At 42.1% G+C, this 15,387-nt stretch overlaps 1 protein-coding gene across 4 annotated transcripts in view; it reads right to left on the bottom strand.

The window, feature by feature from the left end:
- Nucleotides 1-2,050: 2,050 nt before the first annotated feature.
- LOC119858396 (prosaposin-like) overlaps nucleotides 2,051-15,387 on the bottom strand; it is a 47,948-nt gene continuing 34,611 nt past the window's right edge. For 2 of the 4 annotated variants that reach the window (XM_043518183.1, XM_038408930.2), the window contains exons 7-14: nucleotides 15,024-15,080; nucleotides 11,227-11,343; nucleotides 9,473-9,571; nucleotides 8,862-9,045; nucleotides 8,458-8,627; nucleotides 6,234-6,314; nucleotides 5,440-5,547; nucleotides 2,051-3,618 (exon numbers count right to left, since the gene is read on the bottom strand). In XM_043518183.1, the coding sequence (XP_043374118.1) occupies nucleotides 3,583-3,618; nucleotides 5,440-5,547; nucleotides 6,234-6,314; nucleotides 8,458-8,627; nucleotides 8,862-9,045; nucleotides 9,473-9,571; nucleotides 11,227-11,343; nucleotides 15,024-15,080 (852 nt within the window). In that variant the 3' untranslated portion in view covers nucleotides 2,051-3,582. The remainder of the gene's footprint in view (nucleotides 3,619-5,439; nucleotides 5,548-6,233; nucleotides 6,315-8,457; nucleotides 8,628-8,861; nucleotides 9,046-9,472; nucleotides 9,572-11,226; nucleotides 11,344-15,023; nucleotides 15,081-15,387) is intronic. The other 2 variants (XM_043518184.1, XM_038408931.2) reach the window with 1 other exon arrangement.

Raw genomic sequence — 15,387 nt, 5'->3', positions numbered from 1 at the left:
GAACCAGGGAAAAGGTAGGTACCCACGCTATGTGGGCAAGGCCGGGATCCCAGACCGGCAGTGGGCTGAATGGGGCCGGCAGCCAGAACCCTGGCTGGCAGGAGCCGGCGGATGGAACCCCAGACCAGCAGCGGGCTGAGTGGCAGCAGGCTGAGCTGCTCAGCCCGCTGCCGGCCCGGGGTTCTGGCTGCCAGCCCCTTGCCAGCCAGGGTCCCGGCTGCAGGCCCCACTCAGCCTGCTGCCAGCCTAGGTGAACGGAACCCCAGGCCAGCAACGGGCTGAGCAGGCTGGCAGCATAAGATCAGCATTTTAATTTAATTTTAAATGAAGCTTCTTAAACATTTTGAAAACCTTGTTTACTTTACATACGACAATAGTTTAGTTATATAATATATAGACTTATAGAGAGACCTTCTAAAAAACGTTAAAATGTATTACTGGCACACGAAACCTTAAATTAAAGTGAATAAATGAAGACTCGGCACTCCACTTCTGAAAGGGTACCAACCTCTGCACTAGAACCTAGGCAGGTATGACTAGAAGTTCCAAGCAAATATGGTTCAAGCATACAGGCAGTACAATGGGAAAACACAGACTATTTGGATTTCTTCAGGGCAATCCCAAGCTGCCTTATTAGAGCTGAACAGCGCAATTCCACCCGAACAGGCTAGGTCTACTCTTTGGTTTGTTTATTTATTTATATATGATGTATTAATAGGGTTAAAAATCCTTGCCATGTAAATATCAAAACTGAAACAAGAGTCATTACAACATTTGGCTTCTGTTTAAAGAGCCATTATACAGGAATATAGTCATTAGATCTCTCTATTTAACAGGGCGTAACCATTTAACAGAGTAAGCATCATCACAACACCTGTTGCATGTCACTTATAGTGATCTAATTAAATTGAGTGACATGTCTGGTCTGTTAAATGTGTAATCTGAGATTTCAATCAAATGTTAATATTAAAAAAAAACCTACTAGGTGAATGTATTTTGAGTATTGACTAAAAGGTAACCAAATATCTATGTATTTATTTTTCCTTTGTCCATTTTGCTATTAATTTTTCCATAGCAATAACCTCCAATATTTTTAACCATTCCTCTATAGCTGGATTATTTTTCCTTTTTCCAGCAAGAGATTACCAATAACCAAGAAGTTACTACCAGATGAGGAACTAATTCTTTATTTCATTTTGTGTGACAATTTCCTCAAGGAACCCTCTAGGAGGATTACCAAAGGGTCATTTTGTAATGACTATCCAACAATTTATGGTATTTGGTTACAAATTGCATCCCAATGCTTTCTAATGACTGAACAAGTCTACCATATATGCACAAAATCTCCTCTTTCACCACAGTTTCTCCAACATATATTCCCATTCAGTCTCTCTTTATATACTGTATGTTTAATCTGACTGCTATGAGACGCCAGTGAAACAGTTGCTGGTCCTCTTTTCCAGATCAAATCCCATTCCTCTGGGATAATTTGTCTATCTAGGACATTTTCCCAGCATGCCACCTATGGACATTTCTTGGTTAAGAAAATTGTCTGCAAAGATTCATAGCAATTAGTTATAAATTTTTTGTTTCCTAATTGCCAAGACACCATCACTTCTATTCAAATTAGCTTTCGGTCTGAAACCAGTTTTTCTAGAAAGTTGAGAAACATAATGCCTGACTTGAACATAGTGGTACCATAGGTGACTGGGCCAGTTAAAGTTAGTTTTGATCTCTAAATAACTTGGAAAAGTTTTTTTACTGAATTGCTGGCCAATTGTATGTATTCAACAGTCTACCCTTTTCTGAGCAACACCCTGGGGTCAGTGCTACCCTATGTTTATGCAGATTTTTTGCCAAGCAGTAGAAAACACACCCTTCATGTTCAAGCCACCTGTATAACATGTTCAGCTTTTCAGAGAGTTTATCTAAATTCAGGCAATAATGAGGACTTGCAGTAGAAAGTGTATAATGGATGGATCACCCACCAATGAAAGCCAGTGAGAGCCTTCAAGGACTACTGTGTACAAAGGGAAAGAGCACAAAGATGTCAGGTTTACAGGAAGTCTTTATTTTTAATTACAGAAGCTTTTGTGCACCATTAAGACCATCTTCTATTGAAAGCAGCTGTCAATTTCCCCTTCACATCTATAGCAGGGCAGAAGGGATGATCAAGAGTTCTGCCTGCTGAGTTAAATGGCTCCTCTCACAAATAAGGTCTCTACAGGTATTTATACTGAGCTTGCATAACAGAATCTGAATGACTTTAAGGAGCATCCTTGCCCAAGTTTTTTATGCCAATCATTCCTGACAAGGAGGAGGAACGTTTTAAAAACTCACTAGGATTAGGGCTTGGATCTAGTTTAATAGACATGAGGCTGCGCTATCAGGATAAATGTCATGCAGCCAGTAAGGCTAAGGGAAAGATGCTACAGCTAAGGAGAGCTGAATGTTCTCCTCACTGATGCACAGGAGAAAACCTCATACAAGGCAGATGCTTTGATAGCCACTACACAAACTTTCATCACATGGAGTGAAAAACTGCAGCTGCTTTGTATCTTTTTTGAACATGAAGTACTTTCAGATCCTGTACTAATTCCAACAGAAAAGCTATATATCATGGTTTTGTATCTCATTCAACTTAAAAAAACCCCAATATCGAGGCTGTACCACTGGAGAAAGTAATGGAAAGGTAAGAATTACAGTTAAATTTAATCAAGTTCGTTTCCTAAGATGTCTACCCAAAAGCATCCCCCACAAAACACGAACATGTCCACATTGAGACAGCTCCCGCAGCTCTTGCCACACAAGCTGTGCTTTTAGATTGCCCTTTTCTTTGCTACAATGACGAGGCACTTAGGACCAGATACTCAGCTGGTATAAATCAACATCACTCCACTAACTTCAGTTGAGCTATACCGATTTACACCAGATGAGGATCTGGCTCTTAAACTTATTTCCAGTTGCAAGTGGAGTCAAACCCCAAGCCTTCCTTCTTTGGATTATACAAGAAACATTTCAAAAAGGCAGTTTTAGTCTTCACTTACAAGTCAGTAAAATTTAGGATGGGATGTTTAAATAAACCCAAGGGATTGAGAGGCCCAGGTCACATTCACTTGCAATCCCTAAATCTCTCAGACAGCTTTAAAAATCTGAGCCTTTATTGCCTTGTCCCAAGTAAGGGCAGAGTGCTCAAGAACACTGCAGTAAAGTCAAAACCAAACAACCATGGAATTTCAATTTAGTCAGCCTACTCTGGTTTATTTATTTTACAATTAGACACAAGGCTGTTAATTCACAATGGAACAAACCCCATGCTACACCACTCCCCACCCAGCAATCCCTCTGCTCCAAATGCACAAAGAACAGTACAGTTTTAAGGCTTTTGTTGAGTCAGCATTGCAGAGGAGTTCCCTAAATGGCAGCAGCACTGTGAACAAACCTGAAGGCACAGGACCTTCAGAAGGGAGAGGACAGAGACAGTTCTTGAACCGACCTGGACATCTCTCCTGTCCCCACCCAAACAAATCTAGGATGCTTAATCAAAACCATGGCAAATATTTTCAGCTGGAAAGGTTTCTTCTAGTACCATATATGACGTTTGCAGTGCTCAACGGCCTAGGAGAAAGAGGAAGAGAGGTGTGAAAGAGAAGCCTGTATTGACATATTATAACATAGCCAGTGTCAATTTGCATGAATAGCTTGGAGCACCAGCACAATTCAGGATTTCAGAGCAACCTGATATTAAATCAAACTCTCCTGCTCTTCTTTTCTAATTAGTGGTCCTAATTAGTTCTGTATGAGATGCTTCACCAGGAAAGACTGGGGCAAAGGAAGCCATAAATACAGGAAAGCCCTGGTTTGATGTATGATTCTGACCACTCCATTGCCAGGGCATAAGGAGGACTGCATCCCACCACAGGAAACAACTTACAGCTCATTGACCTGCTCAGGTTCTTGCACTGCTCTTATCACCATGGTACCTGCGCATCTCTTATCAGTTAACAACAATCCCTTCAGCTCATCAACTGGCTCCATCAACTGGAAGGATAGACAGTCAAACAAGCTAAGGCTCAATTTATACCTTAAATAGGGAGTGTGAACTATTGACAAAGGGATCAGGGAGTGGAAAATTAAGGCCTCTCCCATACGAACAGAGTTAAACATTAACAGAGCTAAAATTGGATATTGTTTATTCCCAAACTAAAGTTCTGCTTTATGCAACTTACCCCTTGGTACTATTGGGTAACAGCCACTAAGTGCTTATGTTGCTGTGCTAACCCTTTGTTCTAGTATTAGTGAGTCAGTGGAGTTTTCTACAGGAAGCTGTGCTGAAATTAGCAGCCTGTATAGGCATCTGTATATGCATCAGCAACCATTCTGTGACTGAAACAGTCATCCAATATGAGGCTGGAGCATGGGAAAAGAATAAAGAGACTTGATCATACAAGTATTCAGCAACTGAAAGACTTTCTACCTAGCCAGTGAAGAAGAGAGGCTCATGGATCTGCAGCATTAACTTGCCATGTTGTCTCACCCAGTACTCCTGACCCTGGTTGGGGCAGGGCAAATATTTGTTCTCCATAAAACCTCCCCCCTCGCTTTTTCCTGGGCAGAGCCAGACAATTGTCACAGGTCATGAAGATGCTTTGTACTATGGACTGTCCTTTGGACAGGTAAGAGTTCATGGTCTAGAGGAAATGGCCAAGCCAGATGTGGGCTAAGCTAGCTCCTTCTATTTCATCTATGGATGTGACCAGCCTTCTTCCCAGATGATCTCATTCCTTTAGGATGTATTTTTAGTCCCATAGTCAAAACTCTAATCTAACTCCTCTGTATTAGCATTTGTGGATTTCTTCGAAATAATCTCCAATTCCTGGCACCCAAGGGGTTAAAAAGCATTCGAGTGAGCTGGTTACACCTTCTGACCCTTTCAGCTCAGAGTCAACTGTTCGAAATTGCATCAGTGAATTATCGACAGTGAAGCCTCAGGTTTTAGAAGCAGAAGAGTCCCGTTAGATCAATCCCACTGCCGGCACAGGATGGTCACTCCAGTAGAATATCTAATCCTTTGGCCAGCGTAATTGTAAGTGTTCTAGCAGTGGCACATTTACACTTCTTCTGAAAGGACCTGAGCGGTAAGCAAGAGCTGACAAGCCTCTAGTCTATTCCCACCAGGTAAACCTCCCTTTCCCAACAACCAGAGACCAGGCATTTGTAGTTCTTTCTCACAAATGTGGCCTGATTCTCCTCTCATTTACACCAACATTTCAATGATGATAATCCATTTAATTCAATGGAGTTACTCCTCATTTAGGCCAGTGTACATGAAAGGAGAATCAGGTTCAATATTTTTAAAGTACTGGTACTTTAGTTTGTTGCCCATTAATTTAATGGCATCTCAGACTCTCCCCTCTGGGGGAATCTCTGGTGACTTACATTGCATTGAGTTGCAGTCTCCATGTTCTTACACCAGTAGCTTGGGCCCCAGACACATGGATCTTTACCCATGAGATCTTCTTTGGATGATACACAAGCTCCTATTTTCTGTGCAGTGAAAGAAGAGAGAGAATGAAAGGTGCAGTTATGTCTTCCTGTTTACCATTGACATCAGTGATCTCACTTCTTCCCCACCATGATTCAGTGCTGCCTACACAGCAATGACTATTTCCAGTGGGGGTTCGAGTGTATAGACAAAGCAGAGGCAGTGCCGGGAGTTTCCAGTACCATAGTGCTAGACTGCTATAGCCAGTTGGGTCTGTAGCTGAATGAACAGACTTGTGAGAAGCCCCTTGAGAGGACACCAAATTTCAGACTTTAGATAATTTCAGCTTCTATCCTGGCTGCAGATTTGTTGATCTAATATTGAAGATTGCATTTGAAGCAGAGACATGCACTTCACACTGCATTACATGACAGTTACATTTCCTGCAATTGAATCACAGGGCAGGGAGGAGAATAACTATTTGCATGTTTACTCTTTGCAAAAGGTAACTACTGTAAATCTAGAAAAGGAGGACTTGTGGCACCTTAGAGACTAACAAATTTATTTGAGCATAAGCTTTCGTGAGCTACAGCTCACTTCATCGGATGCATTCGGTGTAAATCTATTTCTTCTTTACTGGCAAAAAAGCAATAGTCTATGAACAGCTGCCCTTTCGTGAATCCATGCAATTGGACAGCTAAACTTGTAGTATACTGCCCCCATAGCATATGCTAGCGGAACTACTTACAGTGCAAACAAAAGAAGGATCCATTATCTGTACCAGGAGTCGTAGGGCTTCTGGTTCATACTGCAACACAATCTCATCACACTGTAACAAGAAGAGATGGCATGAGACTGAATGCTCTGCTAGACTATGACGAGATGAAGGCAAAGTACCCTGATTCAAACAGGGGAACCCTAGATTGTCTCGTGATTTATAGATGAACACGTTTCCATTGCGATTGGGGAGGAGGTGCTTAGGGAGAGTCGTTCAGCCCTTTAGAAGCATGCAGTGCATCACTACAGATCAGGAAGATTGTACAAGAAATGTACAGGCTGTTGGTTTCCTTCCTTCCTCACCCCACATGCTCTATGCAGTGAGGCAGGTAGGAGAAAGGGAGGAAGAGAGGGAGCTCCTATGACCTTATGTTGAAACACAAAACTTGCACTCCTGTGCAGGAGCTGGCCCTGCCCTGCACTCACATGCTATAAATGTGTCAGTTACTCTGAGCAGCAGTGCCAAAGTACTGAGACAACCAAATGCTCTTAGGCAGCTAGTCTGTAGTTCTGGTATGACCTTTTCCCCCCCAAGATGCAAAAGGGCGGCACCAAGACTGCAGCCATGACAGCTTTTACCCAGACAGCAAAAGGATCCACAGACTCATATTGCTATATAAATGTGGATTTTTAGACTGACAAAAAGAAAAGGAGTACCCGTGGCACCTTAGAGACTAACAAATTTATTAGAGCATAAGCTTTCGTGAGCTACAGCTCACTTCATCGCTGTAGCTCACGAAAGCTTATGCTCTAATAAATTTGTTAGTCTCTAAGGTGCCATGGGTACTCCTTTTCTTTTTGCGAATACAGACTAACACGGCTGCTACTCTGAAACCTTTTAGACTGACAGTTCAGGATAGGTGCCAACTCCTTTTACCCTCCTCCTCACGTCCCTCTGACTGTTATTGCAATGACTGAACAACTCAGATACGGTGCAATGACAATAAAGGACCGTACAGGATACATTTCCTGGGCAGGACGATGCACACTTGAGTTACCACATGAGGCGTCTATCTCTAGAACAGGTTTCAGAGTAGTAGCCGTGTTAGTCTGTATTCGCAAAAAGAAAAGGAGGACTTGTGGCACCTTAGAGACTAACAAATTTATTTGAGCACAAGCTGTAGTTGACGAAAGCTTATGCTCAAATAAATTTGTTAGTCTCTAAGGTGCCACAAGTCCTCCTTATCTCTAGAACAGTTCTGCAGTGATGCTGGACTAGGTGGCTTTATACATTTGTCCATTTTGTATTGTGCTCTGATTCTGATTGGGAGGCAGGCTGCCACATATCTAGGGACAGGTGCTGACATCTGATCTGCCAGAGATCAACTTGCTCTGTATGCACGCAGTTTATTTTGAACAAAAAGAAAGTCTATATTATTTGGTGCTGAGTAAGAGGAGAGAGATCCCAGCAGGGATTTAGAACTAATACACATTCCAGAGTCTCAGTTGCACTGTGGCCAGTTTCAAAGCAAAGTCACCAGCCCATGAACCTTTTCATGATTCTCCAATCATCTGCTGGAGACGGAGGCAGTCAGCCATTTCAAGCATAGAAGCAACTGCGAAGACTCGGATATTAATGCCCAGCCTCAGTGCATGTGAATTTGTTCTCAGTTGGATTTTAGAAAGGATAATCTAAAATATATAGGTGTAAAGCATTAAGGGGGGGGGGAGCAGCAGATAGGTGACAGGCACTGCGGATGGGGTACAACAGTGGTTCTCAACCAGTGGTACAAGGGGTACCTGAGGGTATGCAAAGGTCTTCCAGGGGGTACATCAACTCATCTAGATATTTGCCTAGTTTTACAACAGGCTACATAAAAAGCACTAGCCAAGTCAGTACACACTAAAATTTCATGCAGACAATGACTTGTTTATACTGCTCTATATACCATACACTGAAATGTAAATACAAAATGTATATTCCAATTGATTTATTTTATAATTATATGGCAAAAATGAGAAAGGAAGCAATTTTTCAGTAACAGTGTGCTGTGACACTTCTGTATTTTTATGCTTGATTTTGCAAGCAGGTTTAAGTGAGGTGAACCTTGGGGATACACAAGACAAATCAGACTCCTGAAAGGGGTACAGTAGTCTGGAAAGGTTGAGAGCCACTGGGGTACAAGACGTACGTTTTAGCCAGATGGGTAGGAGACATCAGATCTTCCATCCCCACAACAGCTATTTGCAGTTACCTTGTTTGTCAAGGGTTTTGGCAGTAAATGACAGCCCTTCACAAGCAGAGTCCCAATTTCAGCCTGTGTCTCATTCTCCTCCAACTCATTGTCAATATAAGTTACAACAATCTGACACACGTTGCAGAACTCGCCAGCATTTACCGGTAACGGCTCCAGAGCACTTCTCTCTAGCAGACACACAGAACATAGAATGTTAGATAGCCACCTTTCTAGTGAGAGTTCTCAGCAGCTTAGTGTGCTCTAGTCCCAGACCTAGGAACCAGTGAAAGGCTCCTTTCCTCCAACCCCAGCAAGGGGCCTCAGATGAATATTGCACTAGTGCCATATATATATCCAGAGACTGGACTCTTCACAAGTAAACAAGCATGCTTTGGACAGGATACTGGTCACCCAGTGCTTACCAATGTATGAAGGGCTACTCTTGGGGCAGCATTTCAGCATGATGCATACAACTTCAGGATTAGTCGCTTCCAACAACATGATGACGACAGCCTTGCCATAGGAGTCCACAAAGTCCTTACACTGCCCTAAGACACTATGAGGTAGCATGTAGCAGACCTTCTCCATTTCTTGGACTATTTGCTTCTGGAACACAAAAGCAGCAGGTGTCAGGAGAAGAGAGAATAAATCTATGCAATCTATCCTCTATAGTACCTCTGTAGGGGGTAGATAGATCTCAATCTTCTGTGCAATTCTTCCCTCTGCTGCAGACAGAAGTTTTACTGTGTTGATTCACCCACTAACCCTAAAAAGTGTCTAAGCCAAGGCCTCTCCTGCACCAGTCTTTGGGAGGAGCTTGCAAGCAGCATTTAGCCTTTCACAGAATTCCCTCTCCCCCTAAAAACCCCTAAGCGACGGAAATGAGAATACAGGACACAGCTAGGGCTATTGCCAGGGCTACATACCAGTTTTCTTACACCCCCATAGCAGCAGCAGGACATGCTCTAAGATGGGAGCTGCACCCATAAATAGTCTATGCAAGTTCTGCGTCACTGAACAAAAGGCCACATACCTCTGTCATGTTGTTGTTCAGCAGGCTCTCTGCTGCCTTTACTGCAATCTCACACATATCGCACAGGGGAGTTTTATTTTCTGGTCCCAGGTTTTCCTGCTTATTACAGCACAACAGAAAGTTCATGTAAAACAATAATCATACGGGGTAGGGAATACAGTCATTTCTAGAGAACCCTATTGCTTTCATCTCTATTAAAGTCCATATGGTGTTTTCCCCAGTGATCTGAAAGACACTGCTTTTGCACTGAAATCTCTCAAAAGATAAATTGGAGAATTGGTCTTGCATCAATGGAATGAAATTCAATACAGACAAGTGCAAAGTACTACATGTAGGAGGGAAAATCAAATGTACAACTACAAAGTAGGAAACAACTGGGTAGGCGGTACAGGTGAAACGGATCGGGGATGACAGTTGATCACAAACTGAATATGATTCAACAACATGATGCAGCTGTGAAAAAGACTAATAGCATACTGGGGTGTGTTAACAGGAGTGTCATCTCTAAGACATGGGAGGTAATTGTCTTACTCTACTCAGCACCAGTGAGGTCTCAGGGGGAGTACTGTGTCCAGTTTTGGGCCCCACAGTTCAGGAAAGATGTGGACAAATAGGTGAGAGTCCAGAGGACAGCAACAAAAATGATAAAAGCTTTAGAAAACCTGGTCAATGAGGAAAGGTTAAAAAAACTGGGTACGTTTAATCTAGAGAAGAGAAGGCTCAGGAGACATGAGAACAATCTTCAATTATGTTAAGGGCTGTTACAAAGAGAACTGTGATCATTTGTTCTCCACGTCGACTGAGGGTAGAACAAGAAGTAATGGGCTTAATCTTCAAGGGAGATTTAGGTTAGATATTAGGGAAAACTTTCTAGCTATAAGGATAGTTAAGTACTGGAAGAGTCTTCCAAGGGAGGTTATGGAATCCCCGTCATTGGGATGGTTTAGGTTACTTGGCCATGCCTCATTGCAAGGGGCTGGGCCAGAGGACTTCTCAGGGTTCCTTCCAGCCTTATTTTTCTATTATTCTAACATATAAGCTGATCTGACTGAGTTATGTGCATGTGAACACTGTACATTTAAAAAAAGGTGCTTCTGGGATTCTGACAACTGAAAACTCAGACTAAACTTCAACCTTACCAGAGATTAGCCCTCACTAAGGGCTAGTTCCTCTGATGATGATGTAGAATTGTACATCACAGATAACGTTTGAAGCAACTGAAAGTGATGTCCTGACTAGAGCTGGGGAAGGAGGGGTTAAGTGAAAACATTTTGGCAAAACAAACCAAAAGATCAAAATTTGAAAGTTTTGATCAGTTCTAATCCTGACCAGGCCCTAGTTCTGTAGTGCATTTCATACCACCTCTACAAAGGGAAGCCGTTTCACAATCTAACCCCAGAATAGTGAGATCGGTACTTTATATCAGAGATTCAGGCTGTTCAGTACACAAGGAAGTCTGTATTTATTGCCTGACTTTGACCCTTCCTCCAGCTCAGTGGTTCTCAAATTTTTGTATTGGTGACCCCTTTCACACTGCAAACCTTTTTTATATTTAACACTATTATAAATGCTGGAGTTAAAGCAGGATTTGGGGGTGGAGGCTGACAGATTGCGAGCCCTCACATAACCTCATGACCTCCTGAGGGGTCATGACTGCCCAGCTTGAGAACCCCTGCTCCACCTCATGTGGGTAATATGCAAGCCTTGCTATTTCTTCAGCAAAACAACAGAGGGTGCTGAAAGACTCATTTTACCTCCACAGGCTCCTTCATATTGGACATATGCATCACTTTAGCTGGACCCAGAGACTGGAGGGGCACAGATTTCATGGAAGGACAGAATCCAACTCTGCCACAAATATCCTTCGGGTGCTGGAGAGAGAGAGATACACAAATCAAGTAAGGACAAGCTCTATGCGGTTATATCTGCTCTATGAAGAATTCCCTAAAGAGGGAGGAGACAACCCAAACCAGTGTTATAAAGGTTTCAATACACCTGGCAACTGTACTTTCTATACATTCTTGGAGGAATTGGGTGGTTGAAGGTAGGTTACTAGGCCAGCAGTCTGATCAGATTTCCTTTGTAATATACTGACTGTCAAGATGACACTGGATCTTTAGATAGTCTGGATTTAAGGCTAGCTCTTAGGTACTATGTGCAGCTTTGTAAAATGTCTTGTTTTCAGTACCCCACACAAGTGTGCCAGCAGAGCTGTGTAATCCCTGTTGCATCCTCCCAATTAATACCTTATTTCTCAAAGTATAAGATATCCTTGACAGAAGTTTGTGCAACCTCAGATAAATAATAGACAAGTTACCCAGACTCCATAGACTGTGCATAGAGAGAAACAATGCCTCCAAGATGTAGCCAAATTTCTGACTACATGGCCAGACATTGTCTTTCCCTGGATCACACACTGGGATAAGCATTTCAAGACTTAATTCTGCAGCAGCAGCCCCATGTCCCTGCAACATGATCTCACACTGCACCATGACAGACACAGGATGCATAATGCTAATCTCACCCTGGTTTTACCCTAGTGTAACCCCATTAATTTCCATGGAGTTATTCCTCATTTAGTCATTGTAAGTGAGAGCAGAACAAACCCAAGGTCTCCCAGGAAATGACTAGTTATAAAACAGAAAGGCACTGGGAAAGCTGGAACCTGAAGGCCCCATTTTTAATTCCCAATTCGGACTCTCACGCTACCCATTTTAGTGCTCTGACCCATAAAGGTTACCCTAGAGGAGAGCTGGTCAGAGCTTTCAAACACGAAAATGAAACAAAAATGTCAACTCCAAAGCAAACAAAAATTCATGTTTCATTTCAGATATTTTTCACTGACAAGTCAAAGTAGAACTGTATTAGCAAAACATTTCAGTTTCAGGAAAACAGCACTTTTATTTATTTATTTATTTTGGATGAAAAGAGTGAGTTGGAAAATTTAAATCAGATATAGTTTGGGCCCTTCTTGACTTCAGAGTTAAAGCAAGGAACTGATTAGAGCCAGCAGGGAGATTACCCTATGTTCTCACCTTTATCACAGGAAGGCCTTCATACCTGCTTCCCAGCTCACCTCCTCCCCATTAGGTTGAAATCTTAACTGACATTTGAGCTGGGAGCAGGAACCAAGATCTACTCATAGGAGATCTCTCCCTAATCCTCCAAACATCCCTTGTATCTGTCAAAGCTGACTGCAGCCACACCACACCTACAACTAATTAGCAAGAGTTGAACTACACTTAGGAAGGAAAAAAGAAAAGGAGTACTTGTGGCACCTTAGAGACTAACAAATTTATTTGAGCATAAGCTTTCGTGAGCTACAGCTCACTTCATCGGATGCAAGGAAGGAAAAAATCAAATGCACAACTACAAAATGGGGAATAACTGGCTAGTGGTCGTACTGCTGGAGAGGATCTAGGGTTTATAGTGGGTCGTAAATTGAGTATGAGTCAACAATGTGATGCAGTTGCAAAAAAGGCTAATATCATTCTGGGGTGTATTAACAGGAATGTTATATGTAAGACACAGGAGGTAACTGTCCTCCTCTATTCAGCATTGCTGATGCCTCATTTGGAGTACTGTGTCCTATTCTTGGCGGCACACTTTTGGAAAGATGTGGACAAGTTGGTGAGAGTCCAGAGGAGAGCAATAAAACTGATAAAAGGTTTAGAAAACCTGACCCGTGAGGAAAGGTTAAAAAACTGGGCATGTTTAGTTTTGAGAAAAGAAGATGGTGGGGGACCCGATAAGTCTTCAAATATGTTGAGAGGTGTTATAAACAGGATGGGGATCAATTGTTCTCCATGTCTGCTGAAGGTAGGACAAGAAGTAATGGGCTTATTTTGCAGCAAGAGCAATTTAGGTTAGATATTAGGAAAAGTTTTCTAACTATAAGGGGTAGTTAAGTTCTGGAATGGGGGGTTGTGGAATCCCCCTCACTGGAGGTTTTTAGAATAGGTTGGACAAACCCCTGTCAGGGATGGTCTAGGTTTATTTGGTCCTGCCTCAGCACAGGGGGCTGTACTTCATGACCTCTCAAGGTCCCTTCCAATCCTACATTTCTGTGAATCTTTTAGATGAAAAGCAAAAGAAATGCACCACCGCAGGCAAGTCTAACAAATAACTTATTGTTCTGCTGGTGGAGAAGCTGGGTTGTTGAAAGAAAAGATGAAACAACAATTAGAATTCAGAAGAAACCAAGCAGTCACAATATCTATAGAAATTCCACAAATAAAATGGGAACCTGCTAAGGAAGACACCCCCTCCCCACCAGTCCACCTGGATCCCAGTCATCTTTATTAGAAACATAAAGCAATGGTTTCATTGGCATTGTCCATTCCAGATTAGTTCCCAACACGCTAACAGCCAATTTTCATGCGATTAAAACAGGGACATCCCTCAGTCACTAACTCAGGACAGAAGTTGAGCACTGACAAGGGCAAACCCAAAATTTTCCACGTGTTCTTTTCCTCACCTTAAAATATTACCCCCAAGTACTAGCTACAATCCACATTTAATTGGACCAAATATATAAATATTTGAATGTTCTTGTTACTATATAGAATAATGTTTCCACATCCCCAAATGGCACTGAAAGAACAAATCCCAAACAGGACCTCATAACATCCTTTCAAATTTGAAAAGGGTTATGTTCATGTAAATTTAAATCTGGATTATTCTTTAAAAAAATAAAATTCTTTACTTTAAAGACAGCATGCTGTCTAGCAGTTAGAGCTGGAATGAAAGTCAAAGTGGGTTTTGTTCCCCACTGATTCAAAGTGACACTGGGCAAGTCAACCACTGTGCCTCAGTTTCCCCAACCCCAATGGGTATATAATGCTTAGCCACATTTCTGGAGCACTTTGAGACCTTGGATGAAAAGTGCTATGTAAGTGCAAAGTGCTACTTTGAACAATGATTTTCATCTCGCAGTGTACGGCAGGGCCTCACCATCACTGCCATGACATTTCTCTTCTTTTCTCCATAGCTTTCAATCCAACCCATACCACCCACATACAGATTTCAGCTGTCTCAAAGCCTCCACAAAGTGAAGTATTTTTGGGATGTGCCACAGCAGCATTTATCATTTGTTCCATTGGGAGGGACATACTCAGGTACATGTGTGAAACTCTCTGTTTGCCTAGAGAGCTGAAAGTGTGTAAAATATAGGCGAAATCTACAGAGCGGGAAAATTTCAGAGCCACGCTAGATGGAACTCTAACAACACAAGAGGGGGCCTTCTGCACCCAGAGTGACAGAGCCACCTAGAATTGAGACCTGGCAAAACTAGACTCTTTTTTAAAAAAGCCTAAATAAAAAACTTTCAGCTGTTATTCTTTCCAAAATTCTCTATCATTCCTGCATGGCCTAAAAAGATCCGTAGGACATTAACCATGTAGTTTTCACACTGCCTTAGGATTCCTCAAGGTTCATTCTGAAGGCTTAAAGGTAATAAGATAACTTTTTCCAGAATGAGCTCTGATGAAGAACCAGTACCAAGAATAGAAAAGATAGAAAGAAGATGTATTTAACATCATAGTCAGCTTACCATGCGCTTCATAAACTGGATAGCAAACTCTGAATATTCAAAAACATAGCTCTTGCACTGTGGGAGAGAGAAACATCCCAGTAAATACCGACAAACCGTTTTTTGCCAAACATCACTGTTAATGCCACATTAGGAAGGTGATTACACCAGTGTTGGAAATTCAAAGCAATGGTTCCCACAGATGTTAGCATGACCTCAATGCACATTTTTTTGAATTATTCTATGTGTTACCTTTCAAACCTTATCAGAAGTGTGCAGTGTGGAAGACACACAGTCACCCGGGGGGGGGGGGGGGGGGCGATCAGAAATGAACTTCTGCATGTAATGTTGCATTTTTGGGCCTAGCTTTTTAAAGAATCCCTAG

Source organism: Dermochelys coriacea, chromosome 7, assembly GCF_009764565.3.
Source record: "Dermochelys coriacea isolate rDerCor1 chromosome 7, rDerCor1.pri.v4, whole genome shotgun sequence".
Taxonomy (NCBI): Eukaryota; Metazoa; Chordata; order Testudines; family Dermochelyidae; genus Dermochelys; species Dermochelys coriacea.
The sequence above is the reverse complement of the archived record's forward strand: the minus strand, read 5'-3'. Positions and strand labels throughout refer to the sequence as shown.